General features: G+C 48.7%; 3 protein-coding genes across 3 annotated transcripts in view; 1 reads left to right on the top strand and 2 right to left on the bottom strand.

The window, feature by feature from the left end:
* Positions 1 to 243: 243 nt before the first annotated feature.
* Positions 244 to 7,858, top strand: LOC140720057 (endogenous retrovirus group 3 member 1 Env polyprotein-like). The gene is made up of 2 exons (XM_073034956.1): positions 244 to 456; positions 5,341 to 7,858. The coding sequence occupies exon 2, from the start codon at positions 5,998 to 6,000 to the stop codon at positions 7,300 to 7,302; it is 1,305 nt and encodes a 434-aa protein (XP_072891057.1). The 5' UTR covers positions 244 to 456; positions 5,341 to 5,997; the 3' UTR covers positions 7,303 to 7,858.
* A 96-nt stretch (positions 7,859 to 7,954) lies between these two features.
* LOC140720075 (ribonuclease inhibitor-like) lies at positions 7,955 to 9,880 on the bottom strand. The gene is made up of 5 exons (XM_073034976.1): positions 9,867 to 9,880; positions 9,287 to 9,400; positions 8,635 to 8,805; positions 8,312 to 8,479; positions 7,955 to 8,147 (listed from the first exon to the last, which is right to left on the bottom strand). The coding sequence occupies exons 1-5, from the start codon at positions 9,878 to 9,880 to the stop codon at positions 8,057 to 8,059; spliced, it is 558 nt and encodes a 185-aa protein (XP_072891077.1). The 3' UTR covers positions 7,955 to 8,056.
* The window catches only part of LOC140720034 (NACHT, LRR and PYD domains-containing protein 3-like), an 81,478-nt gene continuing 74,211 nt past the window's right edge, over positions 8,957 to 16,223 (bottom strand). The window contains exons 5-7 of the mRNA XM_073034934.1: positions 9,615 to 9,701; positions 9,287 to 9,457; positions 8,957 to 9,131 (exon numbers count right to left, since the gene is read on the bottom strand). Coding sequence (XP_072891035.1) covers positions 8,957 to 9,131; positions 9,287 to 9,457; positions 9,615 to 9,701 — 433 coding nt within the window. The remainder of the gene's footprint in view (positions 9,132 to 9,286; positions 9,458 to 9,614; positions 9,702 to 16,223) is intronic.

Here is a 16,223-nt window from a genome sequence, read left to right on the forward strand (position 1 = left end):
GAGAAAATGTGTATGTGACCCCCGAAATGTACAAGCCTGTGGGGAGGGGGAGAGTGGAGCTGACTATGAATAATTGTAGGAATGATACAGCAACTGAGGGACACGTGATAACCTACTTGAAACTGTATAAAAGGAAATGAAATGTAATGCTCTGGGCTCAATACTGCTGGAGCAGTTTTGGGTCCGACTCTGCAGACTCGTGAAAAATAAAGCTTTGCCGCTTTGCAGTTTGCTGAGACTCAGAGTGAAGGATTATTTCTTACAGCTGGGGGCTCGTCCGGGATCCCCACTCCGGTCGTGGAGGGCGAGAGGAAGGACATCGGAGAAGGTGCACCCTGCCGAGTTCGGCAGTCCCTGATTCCTTGCTCGTCGTCTGAAACGGCTTGAGCGAGTGAGATCCGGACAGCGCAAGGCGGCAAAGCAGGGAGGAAAGGAGACGGTTCTACGGCACACCGGGTAAGTGAGACTAGCTAACTGAGATCTAGGTGGGTGTGACCGGGTAAACTAGGTGTGACGACACCTAGAGTAAAAAGAACCGGGCCGGGAAGGGAATAATGGGAGGGGGAAGCTCAAAGGAAGAGGAGCCGGAGAGTTCGGGTTTGTTCCCGAAGGTACCTCCTGATAGCCCCCTCGGTAGAATGTTTGCAGGATGGGGATATGGACGAACAAAGGGAAAGCAGAAAAAGAGAATGGTAGAATATTGCAAATTATGGTCCAAACAGCCAATAAAAGGGTCCTCGGTATGGTGGCCACCATTTGGGTCAGATGAGGATTGGGTTAGACAGGCCTTAAACATATATGTAAACTCTAAGCCAAATGTAAAAGAAGAAGAAAGTGAATACGCCTCTTGCTGGGTTTCGGGGCCAGGAGACTCAGCCAGAAGTTACAAATTGGAAACAAAGAACAAGGAGAAACCTCCTTGGGAAGTATTGAATCATTTACCTCCGCCTTACGTGCCCCGGCCTGAACAACCGGAGGCGGCTCCCTCTGCCCCCCCCCAACCGGACGATCCGGCACGGGAGGCGGGGGCTGAAAAGGAAAAAGAACGGGAAGAATGGGCGGAAGAAGAAGAAAAACGAAAAGAGGAATACGATGAGTGGTTAGAAAAAGAAAGGAAGAAGTGGGAGGAAGGGAATCCACCACAATCAGGACCCCCCTTTATTATGACGCGCTCCCGGACACGACAACGGGTGAAAAAGGAAGAGGAGCCCAAGTTATGCCCCTTAAGGGAGGTCCCGATGAGTGGACCTGATGGGGGAACGGGGTATGTGAATGTTCCCCTGACCAGCACTGAGGTAAGAACCTTTAAAAAAGAAATGAAGAACCTCCTGGAAGATCCGATGGGACTGGCTGAACAGTTGGATCAGTTCCTCGGGCCTAATATATACACCTGGGATGAAATGTATTCCATCATGGGGACGTTATTCTCAACCCAAGAGAGACAAATGATAAGACAAGCGGCTATAGTTATGTGGGAGAAAGAAAAGACTACCGAAGGGGCACCTAAGTTTCCCCTCACGGAGCCAAACTGGAACAAACAGACTCCTGAAGGACGAGGAAACATGAGGGATATGAGGGAATTCCTGATCAAGGGGATAAGACAAGCGGTCCCCAAGGGTCATAATTTCAATAAGGCATTTGGAAGTCATCAAAACCCCGATGAGACCCCAACTGACTTCCTGGATAGAATTCGGAAAAATATGCAACAATATGCGGGGGTAGACCCGGAGACAGAGGTGGGACAACAGCTAATTAGGGTAGAATTTGTATCAAAAGCTTGGCCAGATATTCGGAAAAAGCTAGAAAAGATAGAGGACTGGAATTCAAAACCCTTGAGTGAATTACTGCGAGAAGCGCAGAAGGTGTTTGTAAGAAGAGACGAGGAGAAACAGAAAAATACCGCTAGGATAATGGTTCAGACAGTACGGCAAGTAACCACAGAAAACAGGGAAAAGAGGGGAACGTGGTCAGACCGAGGCAATGGCCAAGAACCAGGAAGGAAAACGCGAAGGACTCTAAGATGCTTCCACTGTAACGAGGAAGGACATTTTAAACGGGAATGTCCTAAGTATCGGCGAGAGGTCAGGTCATATGCCATGATGGAGGACGAAGACTAGGGGGGTCGGGGGTTCCTACCCTTGGGGAGAAGAAACTATCGACAGGAACCCCTGGTAAATCTGAAATTAGGTCCCCAAGGGTCAGATACAACCTTTATGGTAGATTCGGGTGCTGAAAGATCCAGTGTAATCCAGATACCTCCCGGCGCCCGAACAGGAACAAGAGTAATGAAGGTATCCGGTATCGGAGGAAAAACGATACAAGTGTCCATTGTGGACAATGTGGAAGTCGGATATGAAGATAGGGCAACAAGGCAAGACCTTCTCCTGCTGCCCTCGGCAGGATTTAACCTATTAGGAAGGGACCTGCAAGTGCAACTGGGCATTGGAACAGTGCCGAACAATGGAGAAATAATAGTAAAATTATTCGCATTAAAAGAAGAGGACGACCAGAAAATAGAGCCTGAGGTGTGGTATAGAGAGGGAAATAGGGGAGGATTGAACATCAGCCCTCTACAGATCACCTTGCTACCGGACGGTCGCCCAGTAAGGAGGAAGCAGTATCCCATTGCGATGGAAGGAAGAAAAGGGCTGCAGCCGGTAATTGAAGGGCTGATCGCAGATGGACTGCTGGAAGAATGTATGTCGCCATATAATACCCCCATCCTCCCGGTGCGAAAGCCGGACGGGACTTATCGGATGGTACAAGACCTGCGGGGTCTAAATGCAGTAGTCCAGACCCGATACCCGGTAGTACCCAACCCGTACACCCTGATGAGTAAAATCTCCCCTGACCATGAATGGTTCAGTGTAATAGATCTAAAAGATGCTTTCTGGAGTTGCCCGCTAGAAGAAAGCAGTCGGGACATGTTTGCGTTTGAATGGGAAAATCCTACAACAGGGCGGAAAAGACAACTCAGATGGACGGTCCTGCCGCAAGGATTCACTGAGTCACCTAACCTATTCGGGCAGGTCTTGGAGCAAGTACTAGCGGAATTCCAATGTGCTCCAGAGAACCAACTGCTACAGTATGTGGATGATTTATTACTATCCGGGCCAACACAGAAAGGGGTGCAGGAAGATACCATCAGATTACTGAACTTCCTAGGGAAAAAGGGGCTACGGGTCTCCAAGAAAAAGTTACAATTCGTGGAAAAGGAAGTAAGGTATCTGGGACACCGGGTCAGTAAGGGACAGCGAAGCATTACCCCAGAAAGGATAGCTGGAATAACAGGGATGTCGCTACCTCGTACCAAGAAGGAGATACGACAGTTCCTGGGGTTAGTGGGGTATTGTCGAATCTGGATTGAGAATTATACTCCCCTGGTGAGATTTCTGTATGATAAACTCGGGCAAGATGAGCAAACAGTAAAATGGACAAAGGAAGAGGAGCAAAAATTCAACTATATCAAGGGGCAATTAATCCGTGCTCCGGTGTTAGTCTTGCCAGCCCTGGAAAAACCATTCCAGCTGTACGTCAACAATGCCGAAGGAATGGCCCAAGGGGTACTCACCCAACTAAGAGGAGGAAAGCGGCAACCCGTGGCTTTCCTGTCAAAAATGTTAGACCCGGTATCGCGTGGATGGCCCACCTGTATCCAAGCAGTGGCAGCGACAGCGGTATTGGTAGAGGAAGCCCGGAAACTAACCTTTGGAGGGAAGATCACAGTGCATTCTCCCCACTCGGTCAGCACCCTACTAGCCCAGAAGGCACATCGGTGGCTCACTGACTCCCGCATTCTAAAGTACGAAACTATACTGATGACCGGAGAAGACCTAAACTTCGCAAAGGATTCCAGTTGCAACCCAGCCCAGTTCCTCTATGGAGGACTAGAAGAAAAGGAGTCAGAACACGACTGTATTGAATTGCTGGACTTGCAAACAAAGAGCCGGGAGGACTTACGGGAAGTTCCCCTGGGAGAAGGACAGGAATTGTATATAGATGGATCCTCACGATGTATTGATGGAGTACGGCACAGCGGATATGCCATCATTGACGGAGAGACTGAAAGAATAGTGGAGTCCGGGAGATTACCGGGAAACTGGTCGGCCCAGTCATGCGAATTATACGCACTCCAGAGGGCTCTGAGGATATTGGAGAAGAGGATCGGAACAATATACACTGACTCTAAGTACGCCTATGGGATAGTACATACCTTTGGGAAGATATGGAAAGAAAGAGGACTGATAACGGCCAGAGGAAAGGGACTGGCACACGAGCAAATGATAAGTATGACATTGGGAGCCCTGGCCCTACCAACTGAGATTGCGGTAGTACATGTACCCGGACACCAAAAAGGATCAACACCTGAAGCAGTAGGGAACCGTCTAGCCGATGGGGAGGCCAAACGAGCAGCCGTTGAAGACCCGATCCAACTCCTGACCTTGATACCAGTGAGGGAAGGACTTACTAAACAACCTATGTTTACCCAAATAGAGATTGATAGCATGAATCAACTAGGAGCCCGAAAAGACACTGATGGTAAATGGACGGTCCCGGATGGGAGACAGGTACTAAATAAGGAAGTAACCCGCAACATCCTCCAACAGTTGCACCATCAAACCCACTGGGGAGTACAGGCCATGTGCGACACAATTCTGAGGGACTATGTATGCAAAGGAATATACACACTGGCCCAGCAAGAGATAACTGGATGTCCGACGTGCCAGCGGATAAACAAGAAAGTGATGCGATCCACTCCAAGAGGTGGCCAGCCACTGGCCATGAGACCATTCCATAGAGTCCAGATCGACTTTACCGAACTACCCTCAGTGCAGAGATGGAAGTACCTGTTAGTAATAGTGGATCATTTTACCCACTGGGTGGAAGCATACCCGACCACAAAGGCCGATGCGCCTACAGTAGCCCGAATACTACTAGAAAACATAATCCCCAGATATGGGATCATGGGGTCCATAGACTCGGACAGAGGGACACACTTTGCCTCCAAGACGCACCAGTTGATTTGTGATGCATTGAGTATCCAATGGAAATACCATACCCCGTGGCATCCCCAGAGTTCGGGACGGGTGGAAAGGATGAACAGTACCTTAAAGGCGCAATTGACCAAATTAATGCTAGAAACCAAGTTACCCTGGACTAAGTGTCTCCCCATCGCCCTGTTAAGAATCCGAACAGCACCCAGGAAGGATATAGGAATCTCCCCCTATGAAATGCTGTTTGGACTCCCGTATTGGAATAAGGTAGAAGGGTACCCCACGCTACAAGGGGGTGATATTCTTATAAGGAACTATTTACTGGCACTATCTCGTTCCTTTGCAGAACTGCGGAAGAAGGGTCTCTTGGCCCAGACTCCGCCGCTCGACTTTGCTTTACATCAGATCGTGCCTGGAGATTGGGTTCTGGTACGGACCTGGAAGCCGGAGAAGTTACAACCACAGTGGGAAGGCCCTTTCCAGGTCCTGTTAACCACCGAGGCGGCCGTACGAACAAAAGAGAAAGGGTGGACCCACGCATCCAGAATAAAGGGACCAGTTAAGCCTGAGGGACACACGGAGTGGACCTGTGTTCCCAGTGAAGAACCGTTGGTGGTGAAACTGAAAAGGCAACAAAAATGAACTCAATGTGGACTGTTACATTATTGACTGTAATATATTTAATTCTGTATGTGGGAAAAATAGAAGGGAAATGTGACAAGTGTAGGAACCGAGTTTTGGAGAAAGGAAAAGAACGACCCGGGGCCCTTGTGTCACATTCACATGTAAATGACCAATGTTATGGAAAAGAAAAAGAGGAATGTGAAGAGGGAGGAATAAAATATACCCTGAGAAAGAACAGGGGATACCCCGGTGGATCAGTAAGAGAAGAAAAAGGAGAAGGGAGAAGTTGGAGTGTACGAGAAAGTACATGCCCTGAGACAGAATGGATATGTGAAAGGAAAGAAAAAGGAAGGGCAGAGTTTGGTGGAGTCAGAGAAGAATGGGAACCTATGGAAAAACAAGACCGGAAATGAAGGAAAACCTGTTTATAGACTTAGCAACTCGAATAGCTACAAGTTTAAATGTAAGTGACTGTTGGGTTTGTGGGGGACCCCACATGAGCGAGCAATGGCCATGGATAGGTGAGAGTTTGAGTGTGTGGGAGCTATTGGCTCATGATTGGGATAAGAAAAGGACTGGGAGGACGCAAGAATGGAAGTTAACAAACTATCCGGAAGGACAAGTATGTGTAGAAAGAAAAGGGAAGGTGAAAGTAGGAGAAAGCCCATGTCAGAGTATAAAGTTGGCTAAAACAAAAAATAATGCCACTTGGTGGCCCGAGGAGCCGACTTGGTACATAACTAAAGGGGCAAAGGACAATTGTACGGCTATGGGAAACAATTCGGGAATCTGGAATTGCAGTGGGCATAACCCGTACGAAGGAATTCCCAGTGTTTGGAAAGCCTGGCGGAAAGCAAGGAAAGGAGGATTTGTCCCAGAAGGTCTGTTCTGGATTTGTGGGAATCAGGCATACACCAAATTGCCGAAAGGATGGGGAGGAGTTTGTTTCTTAGGCCTTATAAGGCCAGAGTTCTTCCTCCTACCCCAGGATGAAGATAGGGAATTGGGAATCAAGTTATTTGACTCACTGAGAAGGGAGAAGCGGGAGATAAAGGTGGGAGAATGGGGCGACGAGTGGCCTCCAGCACGCATCATTGAATATTACGGACCAGCAACTTGGGCCCAGGATGGGTCATGGGGTTACCGAACCCCGGTATATATGTTAAATCGAATAATACGCCTACAAGCTGTAGTAGGGGTGATCACCAACCAAACCGCATTGGCTCTGGAATTGCTGGCTGAGCAGCAAAGCCAGATGAGAACAGCCATATACCAAAATCGATTAGCATTGGATTACCTATTGGCCTCCGAGGGAGGGGTCTGTGGAAAGTTCAATCTGACAAACTGTTGCCTAAAGATAAATGATAATGGAAAGGCAGTGTTGAAAATATCCGACAAAATTCGGAAGTTGGCCCATGTGCCAGTACAAACTTGGAGATCCTTAGGGAACCTGAGTTGGCTGGATAGTCTGCTGGGAGGAAGCTGGTGGCGAATAGCCCTGTTAATATTTGGCGGAATACTCATAATGATAATCATATTACCATGCTTAATACCCTGCTTGAGAGCATTAATAACGCGAGTAGTAGTACAGGTAATGCAGCCAGGGAACCCAGCTGACCCGGCTAAAATGCTGTTGCAACGAGGCAGAGAACTGGAAGAGTGGAATCCCTGGACAAATCCTTAGCACACTCTAAAAAGAAAAAGGGTGGAATTGTAAGAAGTGAAAGGGTTAAGGTTAGACTGTGCTAAGATCTAAGCTTACAAAACATATGCTGACACATTGCTAAATAAGGATATAAGATTCTTGCAAAACTGTATAGGTACAATCTGTACCTTGTGGTAATCATGAAGAACTAAAAGGGAGTCATTAAGCTAGGAGCTGAGAGCGGAGGTGGATGAAACAGATGGAGATAAGCTGTACTCTTGTGGCTAACTCCAAGGCCGATGAGTGTTTTGAAAACTTGGCAGACATGGCTCTGCGGATGGCTAACTCCAAGGACAGAGGATATGAGAAAATGTGTATGTGACCCCCGAAATGTACAAGCCTGTGGGGAGGGGGAGAGTGGAGCTGACTATGAATAATTGTAGGAATGATACAGCAACTGAGGGACACGTGATAACCTACTTGAAACTGTATAAAAGGAAATGAAATGTAATGCTCTGGGCTCAATACTGCTGGAGCAGTTTTGGGTCCGACTCTGCAGACTCGTGAAAAATAAAGCTTTGCCGCTTTGCAGTTTGCTGAGACTCAGAGTGAAGGATTATTTCTTACATAGGGGAATGGGGAGTTAAAGGGGAGGGGTAGTTAGAGGGGAGGGGGAGTTAAAGGGGAGGGGGGAGTTAAAGGGGAGGGGGAGTTAAAGGGGAGGTGTGAGTTAAAGGGGAGGGCGGGGAATCGGCTCCATTCCGCGGGCGGGGATGTTCACACATTCAGATGTTCACATGATCCACACAAACAGTCCGGGTCTGACTTCTCGCAGAGATCTCAGTTCCTTCATCCCGGTCTCACTGAACTGATTCTCCCGCAGCCTGAAACAGATGGGGGAATGAAGATGGAATAAACAGATTACACAACAGTGTCAGTAACAGGGGACCGGGGTTAATGTTTCAACAACACTCACAGACAAATATCACCAGAAAACCCGCGGATCCGCTGACATTTTATCACATTGAACATTAACACAAACACTCACCGGATCCGCTCCAGACTCGGGAGGGTCAGTATGAGGCGGCGGAGAGCGGGGACAGATCGGTCTGTCAGAGAGTTTGATCCCAGGTTCAGATCCGTCAGTGATGGGTTTGTACTGAGAGCGGAGACGAGATCCTCGGCCCCAGAATCTGTGAGACCGACATTGACCAGCCTGGAGATGAGAGAGAGTGAGGGTGAAGGACACAGAGAGACAGGAGACGGTACAAATCCCCAGTGTTTATCAGTAACACAATTACTGATCACATTAATGTTCAGTGTCAGACACCCAGTGACTGTAAACACAATCTCCCACAGTCTGGTACTTACCCCAGTTTCTGTATTTTACACTCCGGGTTCCTCAGAGCCGCAGAGACCAGTTTCACTCCTGAATCTCCCAGTTCATTACCACTCAGGTACAGCTCCGTCAGGGATGGTTTTGTACTGAGAGCGGAGGCGAGATCCTCGGCCCTAGAATCTGTGAGACCGACATCCCTCAGCCTGGAGATGAGAGAGAGTGAGGGTGAAGGACACAGAGAGACAGGAGACGGTACAAATCCCCAGTGTTTATCAGTAACACTATTACTGATCACATTAATGTTCAGTGTCAGACACCCAGTGACTGTAAACACAATCTCCCACAGTCTGGTACTTACTTCAGTTTCTGTATTTTACACTCCGGGTTCCACAGAGCTGCAGAGACCAGTTTCACTCCTGAATCTCGCAGTTTATCAACACTCAGGTACAGCTCCGTCAGTGATCGATTTGTACTGAGAGCGGAGGCGAAATCCTCGGCACCAGAATCTGTGAGACCGACATTCCTCATCCTGGAGATGAGAGAGAGTGAGGGTGAAGGACACAGAGAGACAGGAGACGGTACAGATCCCCAGTGTTTATCAGTAACACTATTACTGATTTCATTAATGTTCAGTGTCAGACACCCAGTGACTGCAAGCATAATCTCCCACAGTCTGGTACTTACCGCAGTTTCTGTATTTTACACTTCGTGTTCTCTAGAGCCAGAAACACCAGTTTCGCTCCTGAATATCCCAGTTCATAATATTTCAGGTCCAGCTCCGTCAGGGCTGGTTTTGTACTGAGAAAAGAGACGAGATCCTCGGCCCCAGAATCTGTGAGACCGACATCCCACAGCCTGGAGATGAGAGAGAGAGTGAGGGTGAAGGACACAGAGAGACAGGGGACGGTACAAATCCCCAGTGTTTATCAGTAACACTATTACTGATTACATTAATGTTCAGTGTCAGACACCCAGTGACTGTAAACACAATCTGCCACAGTCCGGTACTTACCACAGTTTCTGTATTTTACACTCCGGGTTCCTCAGAGCCGACAACACCAGTTTCACTCCTGAATCTCCCAGGTTATTCTTCCCGAGTCTAAACACAAACAGACAAATTGATGAACAAAGTGATACAAACCGTGGGTCTGAGGGTAATTCTCTCAAGCGGATATTTCAGGAAACATTAAACCCTTCCGTAAATCACTGATCGGAGTTCCCATCACTGTCAATGTCCTTCACTGCCCAGCTCCAGGGTATTCACCCAATGTCAGTCATTTAGTCTGTTGCTGTGACCCTGTGAACTCCACATTTTCTGTCTCGTTCTCCGTTGCCTAGAAAAGTGTTACTGACCACAGAGTGTCACAAGGGGCAGGGATGGGGGTGATATAGCCCCACAGTGAGGAAGCTTTGTGAATCGGGAAATGTCGATGGGAAATGGAGGAAGAGACCCCACCTGAGGGAACGGATGGAAAGACACAAGAGGAAAGGGATGGGGAAACGAGATCCCACAGGAGGAAGTGGGATGGGGAAAAGAGATACCACAGTTATGGGGGGATGGGGAAGGAGAGATCCCACCGGGGTACGGGGAAGAGAGATCCCACAGGAGAAAGGGGGATGAGGATGAGAGATCCCACAGGAGGAAGGGGGATGGGGATGAGAAATCCCACAGGAGGAAGAGGATGGGAAAGAGATATCCCACAGGAGGAAGAGGAAAGGGGAAGAGAGATCCTAGAGGAGGAAGTGGATGGGGAAGAGAGATCCCGCAGTAGGAAGCTGAATCAGGAAAAGAGATCCCACAGGAGAAAGGAGATTGGGAAAAGAGATCTACAGGAGGAAGGGGATGGGGAGGAGATATCCCACAGGAAGAAAGGGATGGGGAAGAGATATCACACAGGAGGGAGGGGATGAGGAAATGAGATCCGGCAGGAAGAAGTGGGATGGGGAAGGGAGATCCCACAGGAAGAAGGGGATGGGGAAGAGGTCCCATAGGAGGAAGGAGATGGGGAAGAGAGATCCAACAGGAGGAAATGGATGGGGAAGAGAGATCCCACAGGAGCAAGGAGGATGGGGAAGAGATCCCACAGGAGGAAGGAGGATGGGGAAGAGATCCCACAGGAGTAAATGGATGGGGAAAAAGAGATCCCACAGGAGGAAATGGATGGGGAAAAGAGTTCCCACAGGAGGAAGGGGGATGGGGAAGAGAGTTCCCACAGGTGGAAGGGGTTAGGAAAGAGAGATCCTATGGGAGGAAAGGGAATGGGAAGGAGAGATCCCACAGGAGGAAGGTGGATGGGGAAGAGAGATCCCACAGGAGGAAGGGGAATGGGGAAGAGGTCCCATAGGAGGAAGGAGATGGGGAAGAGAGATCCAACAGGAGGATGGGGATGGGGAAGAGAGATCCCACAGGAGGAAGGAGGATGGGGAAGAGATCCCACAGGGTGAAAGAGATTGGGAAGAAAGATCCCACAGTCGGAAACGGAATCAGCAGGAGAGATCCCACGGGAGAAGGGGAGGGCAATGAGAGATCCCTCCGGAGAAAGGGGGATGGGGAAGAAATTTCCAGCAGGAGGAAGTGGATGGGGAAGAGTGATCCCACAGTAGGAAGCAGAATCAGGAAGAGAGATCCAACAGGAGGTAGGGGGATGGGGAAGAGAGATCCCACAGGAGGATGGGGGATGGGGACGAGAGATCCCACAGGAGGAAGGGGGATGGGTAAGTGAGATCCCACAGGAGGAAGAGGGATGGGGTAGAGAGATCCCACAGTAGGAAGGGGGATGTGGAAGAGAGATCCCACAGGTGGAAATGGATGGGGAAAAAGAGATCCCTCCGGAGTAAAGGGGGATAGGGAAGAGAGATCCCACAGGAGGAAAGGGGGATAGGGAAGAGAGATCCCACAGGAGGAAAGGGGGATAGGGAAGAGAGATCCCACAGGATGAAGGATGATGGGGAAGAGAGATCCCACAGGATGAAGGATGATGGGGAAGAGAGATGCCACAGGAGGAAGGGGGATGGGGAAGAGAGATCCCACAGGAAGAAGGAGATGGAAAAGAGAGATCCCACAGGTAGAAATGGATGGGGAAAAAGAGATCCCTCCGGAGGAAAGGGGGATAGGGAAGAGAGATCCCACATGAGGAAGGGCGATGGGGTAGAGAGATCCCACAAGAAGAGGTGGATGGGGAAGAGAGATCCCACAGGAGGAAGGGGATGGGGAAGAGAGACCCAACAGGAGGAAGGAGATGGGGAAGAAACATCCTACAGGAGGGCAGGGGTTAGGAAAGAGATCCTACGGGAGGAAGGGCAATGGGACGGAGAGACCCCACAGGGGGAAGTCGGATGGGGCAGGGAGATCCCACAGGAGGAAGGGGATGTGGAAGAGAGATCCCACAGGAGGAAGGACGTTGGGGAACAGTGATCTCTCTGGAGGAAGGGGGATGGGGAAGAGAGATCCCACAGGAGGAAGGGGATGGGGAAGAAATTTAGATCTGTCTTCACTAGGGAAGACACAAGCAATCTCCCAGATGTATGGATGGGCCAAGGACATAGGGTAACAGAGGAAATGAAACCGATTGACATTAGGAAGGAAACGGTGATGAGTAGACTGATGGGACTGAAGGCTGACGAATCCCCAGGTCCAGATGGTCTGCATCCTAGGGTACTAAAGGAGGTGGCCCTGGAAATTGCGGATGCATTGGTAATCATTTTCCAATGTTCCTTAGATTCAGGATCAGTTCCTGAGGATTGGAGAATGGCTAATGTTATCCCATTTTTTAAGAAAGGAGGGAGGGAGAAAACAGAGAACTAACGACCTGTCATCCTGACATCAGTGGTGGGGAAGATGCTGGAGTCCATTATTAAGAATGAAAAGGTGGCATATCTAGATAGCAGTGATAGGATTGGGCCGAGCCAGCATGGATTTACCAAGGATAAATCATGCTTGACTAATCTGTTGGAGTTTTTCGAGTATGTAACCAGGAAGTTAGACGGGTGAGATCCAGTGGATGTAGTGTACCTCGAATTTCAGAAGGCATTTGATAAGGTCCCACATAGGAGATTGGTGGGTAAAATCAAAGCTCACGGCATCGGGGGGAAGACATTGACATGGATAGAAAACTGGTTGGCAGATAGAAAGCAAAGGGTTGCGGTGAATGGGTGTTTCTCGGAATGGCAGGTGGTGACCAGTGGGGTGCCACAGGGCTCGGTATTGGGACCACAGCTGTTTACAATTTACATCAACGATTTGGATGAAGGCATTGAGAATAACATCAGCAATTTTGCTGACGATACTAAGCTGGGTGGCAGTGTGACATGTGATGAGGATGTTAGGAGAATTCAGGGTGACTTGGATAAGCTGGGTGAGTGGGCAGATACTTGGCAGATGACGTTTAATGTGAATAAGTGTGAGGTTATCCACATTGGGAGTAAGCACAGGAAGGCAGATTATTATCTGAACGGTGTAGAGTTAGGTAAGGGAGAAATACAGAGAGATCTAGGAGTCCTTGTTCATCAGTCACTGAAATTGAATGAGCAAGTGCAGCAGGCAGTGCAGAAGGCTAATGGAATGTTGGCCTTTATTACAAAGGGAATTGAGTACAAGAGCAAGGAAATCCTCTTGCATTTGTACAGAGCCCTGGTGAGACCACAGCTGGAGTATTGTGTACAGTTTTGGTCTCCAGGGTTAAGGAAGGACATCCTGGCTGTAGAGGAAGTGCAGCGTAGATTTACGAGGTTAATTCCTGGGATGTCTGGACTGTCTTACGCAGAGAGGTTAGAGAGACTGGGCTTGTACACACTGGAATTAAGGAGATTGAGAAGGGATCTGATTGAAACATAGAGGTTTAAGGGACTGGACAAGATAGAGGCAGGAAATATGTTCCAGATGCTGGGAGAGTCCAGTAGCAGAGGGCATGGTTTGAGAATAAGGGGTAGGTCATTTAGGACAGAGTTAAGGAAAAAAATATCCCAGAGAGTTGTGGGTGTCTGGAATGTACTGCCTTGGAAGGAAGTGGAGGCCAATTCTCTGGATGCTTTCAAGTAGGAGCTAGATAGCTATCTTATGGATAGGGGAATCAAGGGATATCGGGACAAGGCAGGAACCGGGTATTGATAGTAGATGATCAGCCATGATCTCAAAATGGCGGTGCAGGCTCGAAGGGCCGAATGGTCTACTTCTGCACCTATTGTCTATTGTCCCACAGGAGGAAGGGGGATGGGGAAGAGAGATCCCACAGGAGGATGGGGGATGTGGAATAGAAATCCCACAGGAGGACGGGGGATGGGGAGGAAATTTCCAGCAGGAGGAGGTGGATGGGGAAGAGTGATCCCACAGGAGGATGGGAGATGGGGAAGAGAGATCCCACAGGAGGAAGGGGGCTGGGGAAGAGAGATCCCGCAGGAGGAAGGGAGATGGGGAAGAAAGATCCCACAGGAGGAAGGGGGCTGGGGAAGAGAGATCCCACAGGAGGATGGGAGATGGGGAAGAGAGATCCCACAGGAGGAAGGGGGCTGGGGAAGAGAGATCCCACAGGAGAATGGGAGATGGGGAAGAGAGATCCCACAGGAGGAAGGGGGATGTGGAAGAGAGATCCCACAGAGGGAAGGAGGATTGGGAAGAAATTTCCGGCAGGAGTTATTGGATGCGGAAGAGAGATCCCACAATAGGAAGCAGAATCAGGAAGAGAGATCCGACAGGAGGTAGGGGGATGGGAAAGAGAGATACCACAGGAGGAAGGGGATTGGGAAAGAGAGATCCCACTGGAGGTAGGGGGCTGGGGAAGAGAGATCCCACAGGAGGATGGGAGATGGGGAAGAGAGATCCCACAGGAGGAATGGGGCTGGGGAAGAGAGATCCCACAGGAGGAAGGAGAATGGGAAAGAGAGATCCCACTGGAGGTAGGGGGCTGGGGAAGAGAGATCTCACAGGAGGATGGGAGATGGGGAAGAGAGATCCCACAAAAGGAGGGGGATGGGGAAGCGAGATCCCACAGGATGAAGGGGATGAGGAAGAGAGATCTGACAGGAGGAAGGGGGATGGGGAAGAGAGATCCCATAGAAGGAGGGGGAATGGGGAAGAGAGATCCCACAGGAGGAAATGGATGTGGAAAAGAGATCCCACAGGAGGTAGGAGGATGGGGAATTTCAACATGCAGGTGAACTGGGAGAAACAGTTTGGTGCTGGACCTCAGGATAGGGGGTTTGTAGAGTGCCTACGGGATGCATTCTTGGAACAGCTTGTACGAGAGCTGACCCGGGACAAGGCTGTTCTGGATTTAGTCTTGTGTAATGAACAGGATTTGATAAGCGATCTTGAAGTAAAGGAGCTATTAGGAGGTAGTGACCATAACATGATATGTTTTTATCTACAGTTTGAGAAGGATAAGGGCAGCTCGGAGGTGTCAGTGTTGCAGTTGAACAGGGGAAACTATGGAGCCATGAGGGAGGAGCTGGCCAAAGTTGACTGGACGGATATCCTAGCAGAAAAGACAGTGGAAAAGCAATGGCAGGTATTCTTGGGAATAATGCACAAGGTGCAAAATCAGTTTGTCCCCAGAGAAGGAATTATTCAAAGGGGGGAAAGGGGCCACAGTGGTTGACAAAGGAAGTCAGAGATTGCAGAACATTAAAAAAAAGGAAGTATGACAGAGCTAAGGTGAGTGGGAGGACAGATGATTGGGAAGTTTTTAAAGAACAACAGAACTTAACTTAAAAGGCAATATGGGGAGAATAAAATTAGGTATGAACGCAAGCTAGCCAGGAATATAAAGGAAGATAGCAAAAGCTTTTTACGTATGTGAAGAGAAAGAAGATAGTTAAGAACAATGTTGGGCCCTTGAAGAATGAATTGGGTGAAATTGTTATGGGAAACAGAGAAATGGCAGAAGAATTTAATGAGTACTTTAGATCTGTCTTCACTAGGGAAGACACAAGCAATCTCCCAGATGTATGGATGGGCCAAGGACATAGGGTAACAGAGGAAATGAAACAGATTGACATTAGGAAGGAAACGGTGATGAGTAGACTGATGGGACTGAAGGCTGACAAATCCCCAGGTCCAGATGGTCTGCACCCTAGGGTACTAAAGGAGGTGGCCCTGGAAATTGCGGATGCATTGGTAATCATTTTCCAATGTTCCTTAGATTCAGGATCAGTTCCTGAGGATTTGAGAATGGCTAATGTTATCCCATTTTTTAAGAAAGGAGGGAGGGAGAAAACAGAGAAGTATCGACCTGTCAGCCTGACATCAGTGGTGGGGAAGATGCTAGAGTCCATTATTATCGATGCAATGCTCCTCAGACAGGATGAAGAGGTCAATACTCCCCAATGCCATTAGGCTTTACAATTCAACCGCCAGGACTTAAGAACTTTTTAAAAGCTATTATTAATGCTTTTTGAGATAGTGATTTAGATGCATATCATATTTTTTTTACTGAGTTAAGTATTGTATGTAATTAGTTTTGCTACAACAAGTGTATGGGACATTGGAAAAAAAAAGTTGAATTTCCCCATGGGGATGAATAAAGTATCTATCTATCTATCTATCTATCTATCTATCTATTAAGGATGAAATAGTGGCATATCTAGATAGCAGTGATAGGATTGGACCGAGCCAGCATGGATTTAC

This window comes from Hemitrygon akajei, unplaced genomic scaffold (assembly GCF_048418815.1).
Source record: "Hemitrygon akajei unplaced genomic scaffold, sHemAka1.3 Scf000035, whole genome shotgun sequence".
Taxonomy (NCBI): Eukaryota; Metazoa; Chordata; class Chondrichthyes; order Myliobatiformes; family Dasyatidae; genus Hemitrygon; species Hemitrygon akajei.

Coding starts and splice junctions, on each gene's coding strand:
- LOC140720057 (XM_073034956.1), top strand. CDS start 5,998: ATGGGAACCTATGGAAAAACAAGACCGGAAATGAAGGAAAACCTGTTT.
- LOC140720075 (XM_073034976.1), bottom strand. Junction 8,806..9,286: donor TGTAAAATACAGAAACTGCG/GTAAGTACCAGA, acceptor TCTCATCTCCAG/GCTGAGGGATGTCGGTCTCA. Junction 8,480..8,634: donor TGTAAAATACAGAAACTGGG/GTAAGTACCAGA, acceptor TCTCATCTCCAG/GCTGGTCAATGTCGGTCTCA.